General features: G+C 54.2%; 9 protein-coding genes across 9 annotated transcripts; 5 read left to right on the top strand and 4 right to left on the bottom strand.

The window, feature by feature from the left end:
* Positions 1–107: 107 nt before the first annotated feature.
* BU26DRAFT_441780 (glycoside hydrolase family 81 protein) lies at positions 108–2,971 on the bottom strand (the record flags this gene model as incomplete). The annotated part of the gene is made up of 2 exons (XM_033824474.1): positions 108–2,708; positions 2,768–2,971. 2 exons carry the CDS (start codon positions 2,969–2,971, stop codon positions 108–110), a joined length of 2,805 nt encoding a protein of 934 aa, XP_033675795.1.
* Positions 2,972–4,668: 1,697 nt separating this feature from the next.
* On the bottom strand, positions 4,669–7,315 carry BU26DRAFT_535663 (glycoside hydrolase family 15 protein; the record flags this gene model as incomplete). Its single annotated transcript, XM_033831300.1, has 9 exons — positions 4,669–4,755; positions 4,808–4,921; positions 4,975–5,039; positions 5,199–5,543; positions 5,597–6,046; positions 6,092–6,571; positions 6,687–7,010; positions 7,108–7,183; positions 7,241–7,315. 9 exons carry the CDS (start codon positions 7,313–7,315, stop codon positions 4,669–4,671), a joined length of 2,016 nt encoding a protein of 671 aa, XP_033675794.1.
* Positions 7,316–7,856: 541 nt separating this feature from the next.
* BU26DRAFT_511938 (uncharacterized protein) lies at positions 7,857–8,617 on the top strand (the record flags this gene model as incomplete). Its single annotated transcript, XM_033827341.1, has 2 exons — positions 7,857–8,093; positions 8,360–8,617. The coding sequence occupies 2 exons, from the start codon at positions 7,857–7,859 to the stop codon at positions 8,615–8,617; spliced, it is 495 nt and encodes a 164-aa protein (XP_033675793.1).
* A 1,086-nt stretch (positions 8,618–9,703) lies between these two features.
* Positions 9,704–10,192, bottom strand: BU26DRAFT_511937 (uncharacterized protein; the record flags this gene model as incomplete). The annotated part of the gene is made up of 1 exon (XM_033827340.1): positions 9,704–10,192. One exon carries the CDS (start codon positions 10,190–10,192, stop codon positions 9,704–9,706), a length of 489 nt encoding a protein of 162 aa, XP_033675792.1.
* A 340-nt stretch (positions 10,193–10,532) lies between these two features.
* On the top strand, positions 10,533–13,185 carry BU26DRAFT_189967 (TRP-domain-containing protein). Its single transcript, XM_033820501.1, has 3 exons — positions 10,533–11,005; positions 11,060–12,577; positions 12,628–13,185. The coding sequence occupies exons 1-3, from the start codon at positions 10,687–10,689 to the stop codon at positions 12,999–13,001; spliced, it is 2,211 nt and encodes a 736-aa protein (XP_033675791.1). The 5' UTR covers positions 10,533–10,686; the 3' UTR covers positions 13,002–13,185.
* A 763-nt stretch (positions 13,186–13,948) lies between these two features.
* Positions 13,949–15,233, top strand: BU26DRAFT_189695 (glycoside hydrolase family 128 protein). Its single transcript, XM_033820495.1, has 2 exons — positions 13,949–14,878; positions 14,966–15,233. Exons 1-2 carry the CDS (start codon positions 14,184–14,186, stop codon positions 15,195–15,197), a joined length of 927 nt encoding a protein of 308 aa, XP_033675790.1. The 5' UTR covers positions 13,949–14,183; the 3' UTR covers positions 15,198–15,233.
* Positions 15,234–15,611: 378 nt separating this feature from the next.
* BU26DRAFT_189715 (uncharacterized protein) lies at positions 15,612–16,616 on the top strand. The gene has a single exon (XM_033820497.1). It carries the CDS (start codon positions 15,853–15,855, stop codon positions 16,369–16,371), a length of 519 nt encoding a protein of 172 aa, XP_033675789.1. The 5' UTR covers positions 15,612–15,852; the 3' UTR covers positions 16,372–16,616.
* Positions 16,435–17,196, top strand: BU26DRAFT_572397 (HET-domain-containing protein; the record flags this gene model as incomplete). The annotated part of the gene is made up of 1 exon (XM_033834240.1): positions 16,435–17,196. One exon carries the CDS (start codon positions 16,435–16,437, stop codon positions 17,194–17,196), a length of 762 nt encoding a protein of 253 aa, XP_033675788.1.
* Positions 17,197–18,450: 1,254 nt separating this feature from the next.
* On the bottom strand, positions 18,451–19,587 carry BU26DRAFT_406438 (uncharacterized protein; the record flags this gene model as incomplete). Its single annotated transcript, XM_033822866.1, has 2 exons — positions 18,451–19,136; positions 19,215–19,587. Coding segments are annotated over 2 exons (1,059 nt in total), but the record flags the coding sequence as incomplete, so codon positions are not given.
* Positions 19,588–20,227: the final 640 nt, after the last annotated feature.

The following is a 20,227-nucleotide window of genomic DNA, read 5'->3' as shown; positions in this document are numbered from 1 at the left end:
TGCTTCGAACAACAGCGAGCGTCCACTCCAACTCTATCAGTCCTCATACCTCTCAAGGATATACAAGAAAGTCTCCCTTTTCTCGGTCCATCTCTTCTCACGTCTTCTCACGTCTTCTCCCACCCCTCTCCCTCCTCTTCACTTTCTCGATACCATTCCTCATCCAATCCCCGATCGCCTATCTCACTGTAATAATCCTCCACACTCCACTCCTGCTCCGCCGCAGGCTCCTCAGTCTCCGCAGAGTAGTCCCACTCCTCATCCGAGCTGCGGTCGTCGATCTCTGACAAGTAATTCTCCGCGGTCCACTCCCCGTCGGAGTGCCTGCTCTCGACGTCGGACAGCTCGCTTCCCTGCGCATCAGTCTCCTCCACAGGAGCTTCAACATCCGTCTCCGTCGCATTCGCACTACCGGTTTCCACCCCACTAGTCCCCGCCAACGCCGCCGTCCACGCCAAATACCACGTCCTACTCGCCCCGCCATCCAGCAGCCCCATATCGAAGTTCGGATTCGAAAAGAAGGAAAACGCCGTCGCGGGATCCACAAGCGCCAGATTCGCGTAGAGGATGCCACGCCACCCACCCAGCACCTTATCCGCCCTGCCCTGACTGAAATAGCTATCCCACTCCTCCTGCACAAACTTCTTAGGCCGCGTATATGGAGAGGTAGGGTTGAGCGGGATCATGTGGATCCCTTGGATATACTCGGCGTTCGCGCCAAAATACGTCGTATGATCGACTTTGTTCTCGAACAGGATCCCCGTCACTTTGTTCGGCAGGAACTGGCTCGGCTGCACCGTGTTGCTGGTTTCGAGCAGGAAGTAGTTGTGCAGGCTGCGCGCTTGGACGGCGAGCTGCAGGTTCGCGCGCGCCTCCATTGCCGCGTCGCCCGACACTTTGCCCCACATTTTGAGCGCGTACGTCGCGAATGTGTCTTCGGACGTGGACTCCTGGTCCTTGCCGTCGCCGGACTCGAACAGGCCTTTTGCCCAGCTGTGGCCGTGGAACCAGTCGAAGGAGCGCTGGAAAGGGAAGTAGGGGTCGGTGGTGGAGGGGTTGGCGTAGTCGCGGACGAGCATGTTGACCCATGCCTTGTTTGTGCCTTGGTCAAGCCAGGATGGGTCGAGGTGCCCGATGACGGCGGCGCTCCAGACGAAGTAGCCGTAGTGGAAGTGGTGGTCGTTGTACAGCGTGTTTCCGAAGTCGAGACCCGTGTCACCGGACTGGTATGTCCCGGACGAGACGGCGCCTTTCCAGACGCTGTCGTACACGAGGGGAAGAGGCTGCGTGTTGTTGACGAAGACGTTGAAGGCGTCTTTGAGTTTTACGAGCCCAGCGGCGGCGAGCTCAGTGTTCTTGGCGATGGTTTGGATCGCGTAGATTACGCCGGCGAACTTGGCCAGGCCTTTGCCACTGTAGTACATGCTGTTGAGGCGAGTCTGCGTGTCGAAGTCCTGGGCGAGTTCGATGGCGCCGGCGTTGTCCACCATGGCGAGGGCCTCGCTGTTGAGGTTCGTGTTTTCGCTGCCGCCGTTTCCGCCGTTGGCGTTGGGGATCCAGGGTCCGAAGCTGATGGTGTCGGGGAGGTTGCCTTCGGTCATGGTGATCTTGTCGGCGACCACGGCGCGGGCATACCCCTTGGTCGTGGTGACGAGCTGGATGTCGGTGAGGGCTGCGGCGGTGGACTCATCGAAAGATTCAACGTGATGTGGTAGTGCGAACATGAGCAATGTCTGATTCTGAACACCCATCTTGCCCCATTGGAGGGTGTAGCTTCCAGAGCCGCCATTTACGGAGCCCGAGATGGTAGCATTGGCTGCATAGGCGCCGGTTGTGGAGTCGTATGTCTGCTCGCCAGTGGTATTGGCAGGGTTCTTCGCGACCTGGATCATGCCGATGAAGTCTGCAGGTCCCTCGATCATGGAGCTATTCTTCAGCGTAAACGGGGGAGTGCCGAGCGAAGCGACCGGCGTGGCATAAAGAAGCCATGCCGAGTTATCCTCAAGCGTGATGCGGTACTTGTACGTTATGCCGTTGAGTTGCTCCACGTAGTCCAGAGTGCGGAAGAAGACTCCGGAAGTCAGCTGGGGCTTTGCTGAGTTGTACAGAGCTGTGACGAAACCCATTCCCTGAACGCACGGGATGGTGATGAGAGGGTCAGCGTTCGCGGAAGGAGCAAGGTTAGCATAGACGGAGAAGGCAGTCAGCTCTTCTGTGGAAAGGACGGTGTCTGAACCAAGCTCTGCAGCGGAGAAGACGAAGTGCTGTATCCCAATCGGAGCGATGAAGTACTGCGGCGTGTCTCCGGGGCCCCAGGCCAGCTGACTCCGCTCAATATGCGAGACGGCCATGCCATACGTATTCCCGTGCCCCTTGGCCCACGATAGAGAGTATGGATGCGTCCAGACTGACTGTGTTTGGCTTCCCAGGAAGAAGTTCGCATAGAACTTGTTCGTGCTGATGGGAACGTCATTGTCGACGATGTTAAGCTTCTTTACGACGTGGTCATCGCGAGAAGTGATTTGTTGTGGAGGGGCATCTGTGGCCATAGGCACGAAGATGTTACCATCGACGCCACCCAAAGGAGTCGTAGGACCCGGAGCGAGAGTCGAGTCGAGTGGCTTGAGGGATCCAGTCGGTTCTGGAATGTCCGAGGTCTTCAGAGGATTCTGAGTGAACCCTCCAGGTGGCAGGCCGGTCAGGATGGTCTGATTGGACGCGAGTCAGTATACAGGCAAGAATTGCCTGAAGTGGTTGAGGGACTTACTCCTGTCTGAGAGGGTGACACGGTTACAGTTGCCGACTGCAGAGACGAAATAGCGCTGGTATAGCTCGTCGTAACCTCAATATTGGAAGAAAGTGTAATAGCCCGCTCATCGAACATATCCGCCTTACGCCTGTCCTCAAGCGTAGGCAGCGAATAAATGAGCGTGCTCTGGGCTAAAGCCAGTAGGAAAGCCAGCCGTGCCATCTTGCAGGTAAAGACCGTGACGAAGGAGTGACTTGAGTAAAAGGAGCGACTGTTGCTTCAAGCAACTATATAAGAAACGAGTGTGTTTGGAAAAAGAGCGACTGTGTTTAGGGCTGATGGCAGCGGAATGTGCGAGTGCCTCCAAAGAATGAAGCGCGGCTCCGGTGGTGAGGAATGCCATAGTGCTTCTCCCCTATATTATATACCCACTAAGGAGATGGAGTTAAGAAACCAGGCGCAAAAAGACGTTTCATGTGCCAAGCGACGGAAACAGTCCTTTGGGAAGGTCGAATGGGAGACTGAAGACATGGAGTGTGGTAGTGGAGGCGGGTAGGACCCTTGATGTCGGCGGCTTTTCCCAAAGCGGACGACTATCTGCAGGGACGCTTCTGAAGGGTGGTACAAAGGGCTTCTAGTACCCTGGGATGGTGATACAAGGGCGCGGAGTTAGGCCCCTGCTCCGTCTCAAGGCGCACAGCAGGTGGTACCAGCGGTTCTTGTGACCTGTGCGAACCGTTCGGATGGTCATGGCGTACTTCAAACATCTCAGCCAGCCTAGGCAGGCTTCTTCAATGTCTAAGATCTGTCGGATGTGGCTTTCGTATCCTGCGTCGATGAAGAGGAAGAACGCGCGTAAAATATCCCTAAGCCAGATCCTCGGGCTCCGCGGAAGGGCTAGAATAACGCCTATTTAGGAGCAATAATGAGCTTGAGATCCAATTGCAACCACAGCCTCCCATGTGATGGGGTCACATTGCGACGTTCGTTTTGCTCGCCGCGCAAGGGTACATCCCGGCAAGCAGACCGAGCAGCGGCAGTGCCGCTCGACTGCTGGGGTTTGACGGCTTTGCTGTTCATAGCGGTAATTTGATGGATGGTCTACTGTATGCGGAAGGCAAATTGGCCAGCCGTAGGACCAAGAGGATTCGTCTCCGCAAAACTGATCATGCAGAATGCAATGCCGCGAGTGCGCATGTTGGTTTCTTCTCCCGGAAATCCAGAAGGCCAATCGCTCATATACCTTCTGTCACCTGCTCCCACCATCCTACGCTGCTCCGGTCATTGCGGGCAGTCATGCGCTTCCTTTCTCCTGGAAGGGGCAGGTTGGAGCCATAGATATCGGCGGAATCGGCGCGGCAGCCAGTCTCCGCGTCTGCGGCTCTGCCGCGGCGGGAATACGTATAGTGGTGGCGACAGTTTAGGCCTGAAGGCACGACCTGCTGCTTTCTGATCATGAGAGGTGAGGTTGACGTTGGGTTAATGAGCCGCCGGCGAATCCGGAGGCGTAGAAAGCTTGTCTACGCGCGACCCCGGCCCACCTTCCATTTGCCCATATTCTGGCTAATCACAGCGAAGCACACCTGAAACGTATACACCTTGTGTTATGAAAGGGGCAATGTTTCGGCTTTAGGGCTTCGCAAGCGCAATCCTTCGTTTCACGATCTTCACATGCTCTCGATCTCAGATCGTAGACGAATACGATTTTGAGACCTCGTGTACATGGCAACGCCTTTGCCATGGTGGAGAGACAGTGAGATACTATCTCATGTTTTCTACGTAACCCTCCCGCGATTAAGATTGAAGTCTTGGATCCAAAGCCTATTACATTCACCACGGAGAACAGGGAGAATTAGGAAGCCAGGGTCATGCGACATGGAAGCCCCGGTGCTGTCCTCCTTAAGCGTGCATGCATGTTCTCACCTGGTTCCCAACGTCCTATCCAGGTTGAATGCGGCAGAGACCAACGCCAGGTGACTGAAGGCCTGAGGCGTATTGCCCAATTGCTGCGAAGTGTGAGTACTTCCCTCTTGAACGGCTGCGTTGGGTAGCACTTACTTCTCCTGAGCGGGCGATCTCTTCCGAAAACATGTGAAGATGATTTCCAAAGCTCAGTATGTTCTCGAAGATGGTAACGGCTCGCTCTAGGTACTTTGGCTCGTACGCGCCGGCCTGTGTATCATTAGCGGGGCGTGAAGCACGGGAGCAGGAAAGAGATGGAGTACCCTCGTCAAGGCTTCAACAAGCCAGAAGGTACACATACTAAAGGCGCCTTCGCGGCCGCCAACTCCTACAATGAAGGTCAGCGAGTTGCATTACGTAGAGCTGCTGGGATCTCTAGAAGAACATGGCTTCGATCTCGAACAGCAGCAGATGACAGCCGTTGTGGTACAAGGTCAGCTGAGGCGCTGTTCGAGCGACTCGGGCGTGGGCTGGAGCGTGGGCTTACCGTCGTCGCTTAAAGCCGAGTTGTACCTGTATACAAGGCCAGTGCTGGTCAGACCACCTTTCTCCGGCGGCTTCAGCATGCGATCGAGCGTCTTCAAAAACCTCGGATCGGTGGGAGCGATGAAGAAGACGAGAGGGGCGATGAGAACGGCCGAATCCAGCACGTCATTGTGCTCATAGCTCTGGATGAAGCACTCTAGTTCATGGTTGTAGCCTTTCTCCATGACTTCCTCGCAGATTTCGTCTCGCACTTTGTACCACTCCCATCGGTGGGGGCATGGAAAGCATCTCTTGTCGGCTAATCGCAGAGCGCGATCGATAGCGACCCACAGCATGATCTTGGAGTCTGTCAGATGTTAATTCATGTTCCCAGAGGCGGAGGGATCGAGGAAGTCTTACAGACAAAGTTCTGCATGTCGCCGCGCACTTCCCAGATAGACATGTCCTTGTCCCTCCAGATCTTGCAAACGTAGTCGGTGATCTCACGCACCGAAAGCCACTGGTCGTACGTCGTAGGCTTGCCGAACTTGTTTGCGAGGTAGATGCCGTCCATTAGCTCCCCGTAGATATCCAGCTGCGTATGGAACGCTGCTCCGTTCCCGATCCTGACTGGCTTGCTGGCACGATAGCCGTCCAGATGCGAGAGCTCGATCTCGGGGATATCTGTTTCTCCTCGGATAGTGAACATGATCGGCAAAGCACCCTCTCTTGCATTCGCCTCTGCCACCCGCTCAAATATGAAGTAGGTGTACGCATCGGCCTCGTGCTTGAAGCCCATGCGAAGAAGGATATATATCGTGAATGAAGAATCTCGGACCCAGGAGAACCGGTAATCCCAATTTCGGGCGCCTGTGATGGTCAGCCAGATTCCGAGGATCCGATGGCTTCACCCACCTCCAAAATCTTCTGGCAGCGAGAAGGTCGGGGCGGCGACTATAGCACCAGTCGGCTCGTAGGTCAGAAGCTTGAGGATAAATAGACTCCTCGTTACTACACCTTCCCACCGGCCGCGGTATTTGCTCTGCGCAATCCATCTAGACCAGTATTTCTGCGTGGTCCGTTGCACTTCGTTGACCACTGCTGTGGTGATGTGCTCAGGATCGTGATCGGTATGATCTCTGAGCACAAAAGATACAGTCTGGCCTTCCTTCAATCGAAACGAGGCGGTGACGCCTTCTCCAAGCGAGTTGTCGGTTGATGTTTTCTTGAATATGAGAACTGGGCACTCTTTCTCGTCTTCGCCGCAGTCGATAGTGGCATTGAGCTCCAAAGAGAGACCGTCCGATTTGAAGATAACCCTATGACGGACTTCACCCTGTTCGACGCAATCATTCAGTGTCACGATTTCGGTCGTGTGTTTATCGCGTGCGTAGTCTACAGCAGTCAGTTCTGGCCTGAACGAAGGGCGCACGCCCCAAAGAAGAGACAATTTGCAGCTGAAGTCGCCTGTTCATGAGATCCATAGCCGGCATGGTTAGATTGCACTTACTGAAAGCTGGAAAAACTTCCACGTTGACGTCTACCTGATCTCTCATGCATTCGACACGACGGACCAACCACTTCTTCAAATCGCTCCGCTCATCGGAGGGATTGAGCACTTCGCCCCTTTGCTTGCCTCGAAGGACCTTGGCGTGGAACTCAGCATCGTTGGCCTTGTTGTTCGGTCGCGGGAAGAAGTCAACAACATTCATCACGCCATCCTCGTGGAGGTATCGTGTCTGCAGGATGTTGCTAGAAGGGAGGTAGTGCTGCTTTGTCGTACAAAGCTGGTCTTGCCCTGGGTTGATTGTGAAGTGCCCTCCTTTGTCTTTATCTAGCATTCGAGCGAATACAGATGGCGAATCGAAATCAGGCATATGTGGGTGTTAGCACATTACCGCGTGAATCCGGAGCTGGGCTGGCATACCAACACATGAAGTCTAGCCCGCCATCGGTTGCAACCAACGCACAGGTTCGCATGTTCCCGATGAGGCCGTAATCCTCAACCTAGTCTAAATTAGACGGAGTAGATGGGAAGACCAGTGGATGCAAGGGTGAACTTGCCGGCATGTATCCCGTTGCCGTACGCATGGACAGCTCGTCCTGCGCTTTGGAGCGATTTTTAGCAGCTTGCTGCATATTGGTCGAGCTTCCTGGATTCGACAAAGCCGTGTCGCGGTCGATCTCTTGCAATTGAGTAGGTCTTGCAGAAACGCTGTTAGTGATACCCTTGAACACCTCCGTTGTTCGCTCCGCATCGGAGTTAATCGTGTATGGAGTGGTCGGCATACTTGGATGTGATCGCCTTTGTCAAGTCCGTGATACAGTCCTATCGGGCCGCATGTAGCTGTCAAACTCGATTGTGAATGGTGTTGGAAAAGGGTCGTGGAACGCTAGATGAGATGGCTCTTGTTGACGTCATGTGATGAAATGCGTTCCGCAGCGCCCGTAATTGCTTCTTCCACGGTCACCCATTCCAACGCCTCTTGCGCGATTTGTTTGTTTCGCTTCGCTCCCTTTCCATGGGGGCCTCGTGGCGGCGCGGGGCGCTGGTGCACCCCCATATTATACCGTGTACGTGGACATTCAGGTGATGGAGCTCTCTCTTGGGCTTTACGCGGTTTCGCAGAAATAATTACACGTGTTTTGTTTCCAATTCAGTTATAACAGCTTACTGATAATGGGTCTGGCCGGCGATGTTGGCTCGAGCATCGTGTGCCTGAGGCAACCACACAACTGCGCAACTGCGCGCAAGCCGGCGGAAAACTCATTACTCGGCATCTACGCAAGAAAGTCGCACTCCGCGCAACCTATGGATGGCAATATTCACCCTGACTCAACTAAGGCATCGAGCAGAGCAATATATAGTGGGTGTACCGCCCTTGAAAATGGTAGAAATATCCTAGACACCTGTCAAGTGAGTGTCATGCCACAAAAGGCACGATGACGGCCATTGCAACCGGTACGGGCCGTAAAGCGTAAGTGTTATATCCTCTCAATGTTTGAATTGAGCGACCGTTCCAAGACTGAAAGCGACTACCTCCGCACCCGGCCGCCTTGGTCGCAGCTGTTGCGTCAAAGTTCGCCTGAACACATACAGCACCACTATTTTCGCCTATCGTCGGCGTCTCGCCAAGACATTCCTACCATGTTGAATTGGATGGTAACTATCCACAGGAATAGTCAGTACTCGCCTACACTCTTGGCATACCTGTCCAGTCCCGCAACGCTGCACGATCGTATCGCAACCGGAAGCTTGACCGCGCAAGACGCATCGGAGAGAAGACGGGAAACGGAGAAGACCATACGGCGTTTGCTCAGTGGGTTGCAAGCCGGAGCGGACGGGGGAGGGGATGCGACCGCTGTGGTGAACGGATCTGTTGGGCAGCCGTGAGGACGGAAGATGGACTATCGCAACGGGTGTTTCTCACGGACGGATAGTTGACGAGTCCAGACCGGATCCGATGTCAAAGTCGATTGATCGAAGCGAGGGCGCGATCTTCCTTTCCTTGTCGGCGCACGCGTGGGTCGCGGTTCTTGTAGAGGAAGTCGTACGCTTCCAAAGGCATCGGGTCATCGTGCCACCGTCCTAATGCAATCTACTACCGGCCGAGTTTGCCATCTGAGAATCCGTATCCGTACCGTGAGACAAACCCGTGATGCGGAATCCGGGTGACAAACCTTGGAACGCACCGCCGTAACTGCGCCACGCACCAGCGTTGTCGTTGCCAATCAGAGCATCCTCCGATAGAATTGCTTTGGAACCTACTCCATACAGAGTGCGCAGTAGTCGCTGATAGATTAAAGATTAAAGATTGAGAGGACATGGAAAGCAAGGGAGGGTTTGATTGAAGGGATTCGGTGGCTGACTGACGAAATTAGGATACCTTACGTTAGCACTGGGACGGTGCCCGAAAGCGTTCAACAATGAAGCCCAAAGTGGAAGTCACTCGACGAAAGTGAGAAGAGCTTCATCGCGTTCTAGTTGACAGGATGACTATTCAGCAGTACGGAGGCGCAGCGACTGCGGGGAATCGCACAAAGGATGCGTGAAAGGATGGCAGATGCGCACCACAGGTACCGTGCACGAATGGCCAGAATTTCGGGAGGGGTTAGCGAAGACGTCGCAGTTTGGAGGGGAATGAGCACGAAATGGCGTCGATGCCGAGACAGTCGTGATTGAGCGACCGCTTTGTCTCGTAGCGTCGTCAAAGTGTGTTCGTGTGTATGCGGGTTTTTCTCGCGTGTTTGTGCGAGGCTTCTCGCGTGCGCTACGACGGGACAGGGACAAAGACAGGGAGAAAGACGGGGAGGAGATGCCACGGCAGGGTATTTCAAGAAATAGCTGCATGAAGACGTACAGTAGGCTGTGATCAGTTCCTTGCAGAGGGGGAGCGCTTTGGTGTGAGCTGTCAGTCAGCTGCTTGGTGGAGACGGCGTCTATTTTTGAACGGGGGCACAGCCACGGAGCCACCGGCTGGTCGACTACACTTCTGCCGATGCCTTCCTCCACGGGCAGAGCCGCCATTATTGATCGCTGTCGTCATGCGCATCTGGGAAGAGAAGCCGGTGCGAAAATAGATTGTCGGCGGCTCTGCGGAGTCTCCGGGCGCGATTGAGGGCTTCATGGCTTGTCTTGTTGTTGAAAGGCGCGGGCTGCCACTCTGCGGCGGCAACAAAGGGCTGGGGACGCGGGCTGCTTGGCGGCCATTCTCCAGCCGTTGGCCGCGAGCACACGAGCTTAGCCACGGGTCTCGAGCGTTGTCTCGGCGCGTCTGATAGGACCGCTCCGCAGCCTGGTGCAGAGTCGCATTCTTCAGCTCCCAGCGCGGCCAGTAGCAGCCAGTGGTGGCAGAGCACGCGGCGAGGCGCACGTCTTATGGCGATTTGAAGGCTCCCTAGATAAGAAGAAGCGGCGCTGGTGTCGCGCGACTCTTCACGCTCACGAAGCAACAACTCTGGCAACGATCTTCCGGCCTGTTCTCGAACGCCCACACCAGTGACACCACCGGCCATCCTTCGATAGCGGCGCGCAATAATCCTGCAGAAGTGAGCCATCGGCCGGACAAAGCGCCGCGCGTACTTACCCTTTTCGACCACCTGCCGGTCGCCCCTGCCCTTACCCACCGCCAAGGTTTCAGCGGCAAGCCCAAACCTGCCGCTTCCCCCATCATCACCAGTCCTTCTCATCACTCCCTCCATCGGCGCCCTCGTCGTTTGTCCCTCGTTTCACCTTCGCTTTTTCCGCATCGCTGCATATCCCTAGAGTTTCGTCGTCCGTTTCTTCCCGCTTCCCTGCTCGATCTTGCCTTCATCTTCGACTTCGACAACTTCATTCGGCACGAGAAAGGTTGATCCTGCGGCCCTACCCCGTTTAATCCATCGCTATCCATCACGAACTTTTCCTAGTCTGCCTCTACAGGCCTTCGACCGCATCCGTTATCGCATCTCCTTGACTGCATCTCCCGTCGCTGACGGGGAACCTCGCCTCCGGGCGGAAGTTGGACAGAATGAGGGCTCACATCACATATTCCACAATGCTCGCCCCATTCATATTACTAGCATCGGCGCCGTTGGGTGCCTTAGCCGCAGACGTCCTCAAGACGAACGGCTACAGCTCCTGTCAGGAGAATTCTGACATCACAGTAAACAACCTGGATATCGAGTTCGACCGATCAACGAAGAAGATCAAGTTCGATGTTTCCGGTACGAGCCAGAAGGAGCAAAAGGTCATGGCGACACTCATCGTGAACGCCTATGGTAAAGAGGTGTACCGGAACGAGTTCAATCCTTGCGATGAGAACACCAAGGTGCCAAAGCTATGTCCAGGTACGTCTACGTCTTTGAGCAGCCCTATCGCAGGAGTGGGCTAACTTCTTATAGTACCTGTTGGTTCCTTCGGCGCACAAGGAGAGCAGAGCATTCCCGATTCCTATATCTCGCAGATTCCCTCCATCGCCTTCAGCGTGCCTGATATCGACAGCCAGGCGACAATGCAGCTCAAAGCCGTGGACGGAGGACAGCAACTCGCCTGTATCACATCGCAGGTCAGCAACGGGAAATCGCTCAACACCCCCGCCGTTTCATACATCGCCGCTGGTATTGCGGTGGGTGCGCTCGCGGTTACTGGGCTTTCCGCTCTCGCAAGCGCCGGTCATGCTGGAGCTCCGACGTCTAGCCCAACATTTGGCGAGGTGATCGGCTGGTTCCAATCTATGGCTTTGAACGGAATGATGAGCGTCAGTACTCCTGGCGTCTACCAAAGCTTCTCCAAGAATTTCGCCTTCAGCACTGGGCTGATCCAGTGGGACGGCATGCAACAGTCCATTGACAGTTTCCGCAATAAAACCGGCGGCAACCTTACTACGGACAGCGTCGCCTTTTTGAGGAATGCCACCCTCATCCACACCGACCAGGGAATGAACCTCACTAAACGCGGAGTCGAGATAACCAGGCTTTGGGCGCGTGACGAGCTCACAACCAACGTCAATGGGACCCAGGACTCCAGCGGAGGAGACAGCAAAGTCATGCACGCCGTGTCGGGCATTCAAGGCTACGTTGAAGAACTCACCATCCCGAACGGAAATACCTTCATGACTGTTCTCCTGATCTTCGCCATCGTTGTCGCCGCCATTACTGTTGGTATTCTCCTGTTTAAGGTCATCCTCGAGTCCTGGGCGCTGTGCGGAAGCTTCCCTAAGCGACTAACAAGCTTCCGGAAGCGGTACTGGTGGACCCTCGCCAAAACCATCACCAACTTGATCCTCCTTCTCTACGGTATCTGGACGCTCTATTGCGTGTACCAGTTCAAGAACGGAGATTCCTGGGCCGCGAAGCTTCTTGCTGGCGTGACTCTCGCACTATTCACCGCCATCCTCGCATTCTTTACCTGGAAAATTTGGCACATCGCCCACAAATTCAAGAAGATGGAGGGTGACGTATCTGCTCTGTACGACAACAAGGACGTGTGGCGGAAGTACAGCATCTTCTACGAGAACTACAAGAAGAGCTACTGGTGGATCTTTGTGCCGGCCATCGTCTACATGTTCGCTCGAGGCTGCGTCATCGCTGGCGCAGACGGTCACGGTCTTGTTCAGGCAGCTGGTCAGCTCATCGTTGAGGCAATCCTTCTTGCCCTGCTCCTCTGGTCTCGTCCTTTCTCCCTTAAATCCGGAAACTGGATCAACATCATCATTCAGGTCGTTCGTGTGCTGTCCGTGGTCTGCATCTTGGTCTTCGTTGAAGAGCTTGGCGTTGCCCAGACCACCAAGACTGTTACTGGCCTTGTCCTGGTGGTGATGCAGGCAGCATTGACTGGTCTTTTGGCTATCTTGATTGCTGTTAATGCCATCGTCATCTGCTGCCGGCAGAACCCGCACCGCAAGAAGAGGAAGGAAGCTGGTACGTCGAACGGTCTTATATTAATCATGCCTTTGCTAACAATCACGCAGAGAAAGCACGCGACTTGGATAACCTTACACCTCTTGACGCTCGCAACTCGCTCCTCATGGATCCCCAAGAATACAAGCGCAGCTCAATACCTGCTCCCTTCGGCCAGCGTGGCTACGAGCCTGTGCCCCTCACCGAACAGCCCACAGCCTACCAAGGCGCCCGACCCTTCCGGGAAGGCCAGGAACACCTTCTGTCCGATGCAGCAAGCTTTGGTCACAGTCACGCTCGGAGTGTCAGCCGCGACCGAAGTCCTAGCCCTCCCAGTTCAAGAGCACCACGATTGCCCGAAGTCAATTTCGGCGGCCAACAGACTGGCTATACCTCATCAGGCCCATGGCAACCTCAGGGAGGCCATCGTGGACACGCATACTAAACTCTGTATACCCAAAAGTAATTTACCTTTGTACATTTTTCGTGGAGAAGAAATTCCAACCATGTCGTTGGTAGCTGTGTATATGTCACACTTGGATCATCTGTTGTACGGCATTGGGCGAGGCATTTGAGCTTGTCATATTCATCGAATTTGGAGAGGCACACATTCCGGGAGATGAGCGCAAGCGGGTAAAGGATGCGAGACCTGCTTGAGACGGCCCTCCCCACGACACAAACGTCTTTCCTTAACACTAGCCTTATAGACCCTGCGACACATTATTTGTAATTGATGATTCGCGTCGGCCAGTGGCTGGCGCGCGGATAAGTTCTGTGGGAGTGGGAGTAAGAGTAGTAGTAGAATAGCATTGGTTACATATCATCATCCTGACTCTGGCTGAACGTGAATGTGATAGACCTTAGTAATCTCCACATGGGCGTATGAAACGAGAGACTCCATCGGAGAGAAAACAACCGATTCAGAGGCCCAGAGCTGGACCTGCTGTAGATTCTGTCATTCCGTGCTCATACATACGCTGCCTCGATTTTGTTGAGGAAAGCTGCCCCTGAGGACCAAATATTGCCTAGAACCTCGGCACTAACGCCACGACTCCTGCGTCTCGCCATTATCGATATCTTGACATCCCGCTTCCCCTGCTTTCCGGTAGCTCCAGAGCCTCCGGCGGCGTGCTTCGGATCTTCAGTGCGCGCGTGACGGCGCGTGTATCTCCCGTAGCAGGGACGCCTTTGCTTGTTCCTGCATCTAGACACGCTATTTCGGGACGGGTGAGGCCAAGCGATAAGAGATGGCTCAACACCGCGCCTTGGGGGCTTGGGAATGGCGTACCTGAGCGGAGAGCTGAGCTGCGGTCTGTGGGGATTGGGAATCTTGCTTTATCGATTCTGCTTTCTCTTGTCTTCTGCTGCTTGAGTCGCGTCTGTCCTTCCTTTCTTCCTTTTCGGTCTCATGAACTTCTAGAGTGGTTTAACGTGCCGTGCAACGTTCTGCTGGTCTTCTTAGACGAGTGTCCTTTCGTTTACAGTGCTGTTTCTTTTGAGGGCAGACGTGTGTGAGAGTTCGTTGGACGCTTTCGCACACTTCCAGAAGTGGTAACCGTCTTTGGCGTTCTTGCTCCCGCACACTCCTCTTCGTCCTCGATATCGAGACATCCCCCAACCCACAAGCATGCGCTCCTCGCACTTAGGCTTCTGCGCCGCCCTCTTCACCCTCACATCCGCCGCCTCCACCTCAAAACGCGGCCTCTGCCACGTCACTGAGAACGGGCACGCCAGCGACGACGCCATATGGACCACGACGCCCGGCTCCGACCTCTCATGGTACTACAACTACAAGTACGAGCCCTCCGACGCCTTCGCATCCGACGAATCCATGGTCTTCGTGCCCATGCTCTGGGGCGCCTCCGACTCCGACACCGGCACACCCTTCCTCGACTCCGTAAAGTCCCAGCTCGCAGCAGGCGCCAAAATCCCATACGTACTCGGCTTCAACGAACCAGACGGCACGCACGCAACAGGCGGGTCTAGCCTCGCCACTGATCTAGCGGCCTCGACGTGGAAAGCGCAGATCGAGCCGTTGAAAGAGCTGGGTATCAAGCTTGGTGCGCCCGCCGTGACAGGCAGCCCCGACGGCTTCACGTGGCTGGAGAATTGGCTCAAAGATTGCGATGGCGGCTGCAATCCGGACTTCATTCCTGTGCATTGGTATGGGAATTTCGAGGGGTTGGCGGCCCATATTGGGCAGGTGGTGGGTGCGTATCCGAATTTGACGGTTTGGGTTACCGAGTGGGGGTATCCGAATGAGAATCTGGAGGATACGCAGAGCTTTTTTAATCAGAGCGTTGCGATGATGGATCGGTGGGAGTGAGTAGCTAGCCCCTTCTTCCTCTTTGATTCTTCCGTTCTGCCTTGGCGTGATAGAGTGGTTTTGCTAACGTTTGGTTGTGATAGGAATATCACGCACTACTCGTACTTTGGCGCTTTCCGATCAGACGTCTCGAATGTTGGACCGAATTCCGCGATGCTGACCGAGAAAGGAGAGCTGACGGATATTGGGAGTTGGTATCTAGGCGGTGCGGCGACGAATAATATTCCGCATTCGGGGGCGGCGAGTAGCGTCTCTACGAGCTTCGCGTCGTGGAGTCTGGGTATACTGGCGAGTTGTGCTTTTGTGCTGTTTTAGAGAATCTTGAGGGGTGGGAATCGGGTTTTGCAAGGGAGCGATGGCGTTCAGAGTTAGGAATGGTAGGTTGTCTAACTGGGTCTTGGGATATGGGAATGCGCTGAGGAGTGTAACGGCGTTGGGTGTCCGGAAAGAACGTAAGTGTCGAGCATCCCATAGAGCCCTCCTAGATTGAAGGAAATGCGAATATCGTTTCCTGCAGGGGTGGGTCTTTTGGGGTCACGTGTTGTGGCTGTCGTGGCTGCATGGCGGTCGCAGTTGCCTAGACTCGTCCGAGCTGGTCTCTTCAACCCCACACTCACACCCGACTTCATAATCTTCAGAGCTCCTCGATTCCCTATGGTGACGGTATGTGTCTTCTCCGGCTCTCTGCATGGGAACCCTTACTGTCGCATGATCTCGTCAACTAATGTGCCCAGGCCCTTGCGGTAGGGAATTCTCCGGATTGAAGGCTCGCTGTACAGATAAAATTGTTTGTACAGCTAACTATACACGCACCTGCGAAGGCCTCCAGGGCTGCTGTACGGGCGTCGTTGTATCCGGAGAAGTCCCCACTGTTAGAGGTAGATAACAGGATTGGGCAAACTATCGCGAAACGGCAGTGAGAGAGTCAGCCTTTTCTCCAACTTTGTCGCCGGTCGTGCCCGACACTGCCATGGATAGAACAACGAGTGCTTCAGAAGGATGCGAGAAATGTGCGAGAACTGCAAAGGCCATTCATGCCATAGAGAAAAGAGCGAGGGTCTTAGAAACAAATGGCCAGAGAGTGATCGATGTCATCATGGATGACGATGATAAACCGGTGTTCGAGACGAAAACAGATGTTGGCGACTATCAGCAAGCAAAAATAGCCATGCGACTCATCCATCGTCACATGGGGGTCCCTTACCTCCACTTCAACGCCCAAATTGGAAGATTGGATCAAAGCAAACGGGAGAAGGAATGTTCAACATGCGCCGAGCTTCAAATGATAGGCTCGGTGGCTCTCGGGCGTTCAGGCGCCTATCCGTCTATCTCTTTACACTTTTGCGTTACTTCCGATGTCTGGTACATTCGAGCATACGAGACGCCGCCGCTCCCCACGCTCTCTGGAATGCGAAACCGGGAGGGCGTGCTCAAGGACTCGACAACAATCGACATTGCCCTTAACCGCATTACCACTTCGGCATTATAAAAACACTTTTGAAGACTGAGGGTGAACGAGAATTGGGTCAACTTTGACCAAGTGCTAACATGGATGCGTACTTGCGATGCTCGTCATGTTGGGGCTTGCCACACAATTATCGATCCTAGGCTTCGCATCGACCCACCTCAGCATCTGATCTTCATCGATGTCGCAAATGCCTGCCTAGTTCGACGGCCTGGGAGATGCAAGTATGTAGCTTTGAGCTACGTTTGGGGCAAAAGTGGTACACCATTCCAGACTACCAAGGATAATCTAGATGAACTCCTCCGCCCTGGCGCACTTGACCGCTACCGAATGTCCATTCCAGATACGATTCGCGACAGTATGGCATTTGTCGGCAGCATCGGACAACGATACTTGTGGGTGGACCGTTTTGCGATCATCCAGGATGACAATGCCCACACCAATGCTCAGCTAAAGAACATGGCGGGAATTTATTTTAATGCGTACTTCACAATAGTCGCTGCCGAAGGATCGGATGATACCTATGGGCTTCGTGGACTGCCCAGTTCGGCCCGCCCTCGCCTCTTGCAGGCCCGGAGCCTTGATTTCAGTTCCACCTCGAGCTTCTATTACGTTCTACGAAGCCATCACGACACGGGAAAGTACGATGAGCGCGGATGGACGTTTCAGGAATATGAACTGTCACCTAGGAAGGTCATTTTTCGCAACAATGGCGTTGAGTGGAACTGTTGCCAGTACCTATGGGGAGAGTTCGAGGCCAAGCCGCATTTTCGTGGACGCATCAGTCACACTCCCTCGTACGGCTTCTTTCGCATTGAGGCAGTACTGTTCCATGGTTACGCAGTATAGCAGGCGCCAGTTGACGTACGCAGAAGACGTTCTGAAGGCGTTTTCAGCATGCATAACGATTACTGCCCGCTCTTTCAATGCAGGCATACTGTATGGAATCCCGGAAACGTTCTTTGATGGCTGTCTCCTTTGGGAGCCTTCCAAAGTGTGTAAGACTCCCTTGGAGCGAAGGAAAGATGTAGCAGGAAATACACTTCAGCAATTTCCAAGTTGGTCTTGGGTCGGATGGAGTGGAGCGGTCGATTGCTCCCGCTGGGAAGCAGTGCACCACTCCATTCACGATGCAGCTAATCCTGTTGTCAATCCTCTCGAACGCCAGGCCGATGACAGGATATATCCCATGGTCACCTGGTACAAGTTGCCGAAACGCTTGACAGGAGCTAAACAACGGATTGAGAGCACGTATTGCAAGAGGGAGCCACTACCTTATCGGGAGAACCCCCCGGTGATTGGATCTTCAACGGAAGACACTTGGAGTCATATCCTGTCATGTAATGCCCGCCGGGTATATCTTCTGGTCTCCAAGCACTGGCCATGGAAGCTAGATTCAAGACTTGTGGACGAGAGGATCGTGCCTCTAGTAGACTCGGCGGGTATAGTTGCAGGTGTACTGACGCTCCCTTCCCGGCACTTGGACTTCGTTTCAGCTGGGCAAGAGTGTGAATTAATATGCATAAGCAAGGAACAAAGGGATGCTAGGCGGTTACAGGACACACTCCACGGGCTTGCAGAGTTCCACATCTTGTGCGAAGACCACCCTTTCTTCCGCTCTGCTGATCCCACGACTCTGGACCCGGCTCGATGCTTTTATAAGTTCTACAATGTGCTCTGGATTGAATGGAAAGACAACATAGCTTACCGCATCTCACTTGGCCGCATATTTGAGGAATACTGGGACTCGGCACAGACTGAAGAAATCGACTTGCTTCTAGGTTGATGCCTCCGCGAAATATAATTACTTCTTGCGGGAGGGGATTCTCCGGATCTCGGCGGTCGCCGTTAAACGTGCTATTGTACGCAGCTGCGAAGGCCTCTAGGGCGACTATTACGCGCGTTGTTATATCCGAAGACTTTCACGCCTTGAGAGGGTGCTTGAGCGATCTGCCTGCAGATGCTGAAAGGACATGCATACCCAACTATGGACACTTATCGTACACTATACACCCCACAATATTCGGTATATACCATCCTCTTGTGTTCATATATATGTATACTTACTCATGAAGATTCTGGCGTAGAATGATAGCCGCTATCCCTGCTCTTCACCCTCTCCAGGGGCGCAAGCTCAATTGCCGCATCTTCGAAACTCTTATTGCCGTATTCAAAGTCATCGACGACCGCAGCTGGAGCTGGAGCAGTGAGCATTGGATCGAGTTTCGTGGGCTCCCTTGTCTCGCTCGGTTTGGACGCCTTCCCTACACGCTTCGAACTCTTGCGGATAATCTCTTTGAGAGTGACAACGGGCGAAGTGGTGAGCGTTGCCGTTACCGACGGTAAAGAAGGGGCCGAAGGAGCCGACAGGGCTAAAAGGGCTGGGTCGATGGTCGTCATATTCACATCTCCATCGTTATCTCTACTAGGAGAAGCTGGCTCTGGCTCTTCGACCACACTAGCAAGCGGAGACGAAGGAGGAATGCTCTTCCGCCTCGTCGCACTTGCAACCAATGCGCCCCAAAAATCCGTCCTGTCGGCCTTTTTCTCCTTCTTCATCTCCTTGCAATTCTCCGGCTTCAGTATACCCTCAAACGTCATCGGCGGAGGAGGTGGTGGCGGTGGCGGCCGAACATCAATGGTCGGGAACTCCGTAGCTACCGGCGTATGGATGCCAAATCTCTTCCCCCATCGACACTCACTCGGATAATCGCACGTATTCCAGCAGTCCTTCCCCTGCACCATCTTCTTTTTTCCCTCAGCACTCCCACTGGTTTCACTATCCATCTCTTCCTCTGAGGATCCGTCCGACGAGCTCGAAGAAGACTCCCCAGAACTCTCATCGTATATGGAGTCCCTGCGGCCACTTCTCCTCCACCGCCCCCAAGCTTTCCACCCCTGATAATCGAACTCGCTCGCGCATGCCCGATGCCTTCTCAGTTTCCCCGGCTTCAGCGGCTTCCGCCAAGTTTTCACTGTCGTGGTGCCGGCGCAGAAATGGTGTCCGTCTTCGAGGCAGCGCCGGGTTACCCCGAGGGAGTAGGTACGTCGGCATTGGTGGCATTGCCAGAGCCATTGGAGCGGGGAGGGCGGGTGAGGCACTGAGGAGTCGGGCGCGGGATAGGATTTGGTTCGTCGTTGGGAGGTGGAGGTCGTTTGGAGGAAGGGGGTTCGCGGGGAGTAGGGCGATGGTGGAATGGAGAGGTGGGAGGGTTTGAAGGGGGTGGCGTGGATTTTGAGTTGCTGTTTGTTCTTCGAGTCGACCATGGTGCTTGAGTCGCTAGTGAGCTCTTCCTTTCGAGAGTCGACGGATCGGCCCTAGTGTGTAGTGTGATGCTCAAGCGATGGTATGCTGCTTCAGTGTCCAATGAAAGGTCTTGCGCTTGCGTCAAGCGATCGGTATTGCTGTTGCTGCAAAGTCCTGCTTTGCGTTCGTTCCTATCTGGCCGAAAAGACCGTATTGAAGTACGCTGTATGTACAGCTCCTCATGCAAATGAAATGCCTCGAAGGAAAGACGGATAACCACAGCCATCAAGAATAAGAACCAGGAACAGGAAATTATTAAAACAAATTGGCAACAACCTACGAGTTCCTTGTCGGGATTGCGGCGAAACTAACAAAGGATTACTTGCTTCTCCTCTTTGTCTATTAGCTCCTCCCTCGTCGGTCTTTCCTGGCGCTTCTTTGTCTGGAGCCATGATGCATGTGTATCTCTACGTGCCACGTGGAGAGCGCCTAGAATAGCGACTTCTTTGTCCTCTGGGATCTAGTCCGTGTCATGAGACTCCGAGACGCACGGGAACGCGGAAGACAGACCAGGGAGCGTACAGAATCTAGGCAATTGAGACTAATGATGGAGAATAGAATGGCTAAGGGGAT

This window comes from Trematosphaeria pertusa (assembly GCF_010094035.1).
Source record: "Trematosphaeria pertusa strain CBS 122368 unplaced genomic scaffold BU26scaffold_27, whole genome shotgun sequence".
Classification (NCBI taxonomy): domain Eukaryota; kingdom Fungi; phylum Ascomycota; class Dothideomycetes; order Pleosporales; family Trematosphaeriaceae; genus Trematosphaeria; species Trematosphaeria pertusa.
Note: the sequence above shows the minus strand (reverse complement) of the source record. Positions and strands in the feature narration are given on the sequence as shown.

Coding starts and splice junctions, on each gene's coding strand:
- BU26DRAFT_189967 (XM_033820501.1), top strand. CDS start 10,687: ATGAGGGCTCACATCACATATTCCACAATGCTCGCCCCATTCATATTA. Junction 11,006..11,059: donor GGTGCCAAAGCTATGTCCAG/GTACGTCTACGT, acceptor AACTTCTTATAG/TACCTGTTGGTTCCTTCGGC. Junction 12,578..12,627: donor CAAGAAGAGGAAGGAAGCTG/GTACGTCGAACG, acceptor ACAATCACGCAG/AGAAAGCACGCGACTTGGAT.
- BU26DRAFT_189695 (XM_033820495.1), top strand. CDS start 14,184: ATGCGCTCCTCGCACTTAGGCTTCTGCGCCGCCCTCTTCACCCTCACA. Junction 14,879..14,965: donor GCGATGATGGATCGGTGGGA/GTGAGTAGCTAG, acceptor TGGTTGTGATAG/GAATATCACGCACTACTCGT.
- BU26DRAFT_189715 (XM_033820497.1), top strand. CDS start 15,853: ATGGATAGAACAACGAGTGCTTCAGAAGGATGCGAGAAATGTGCGAGA.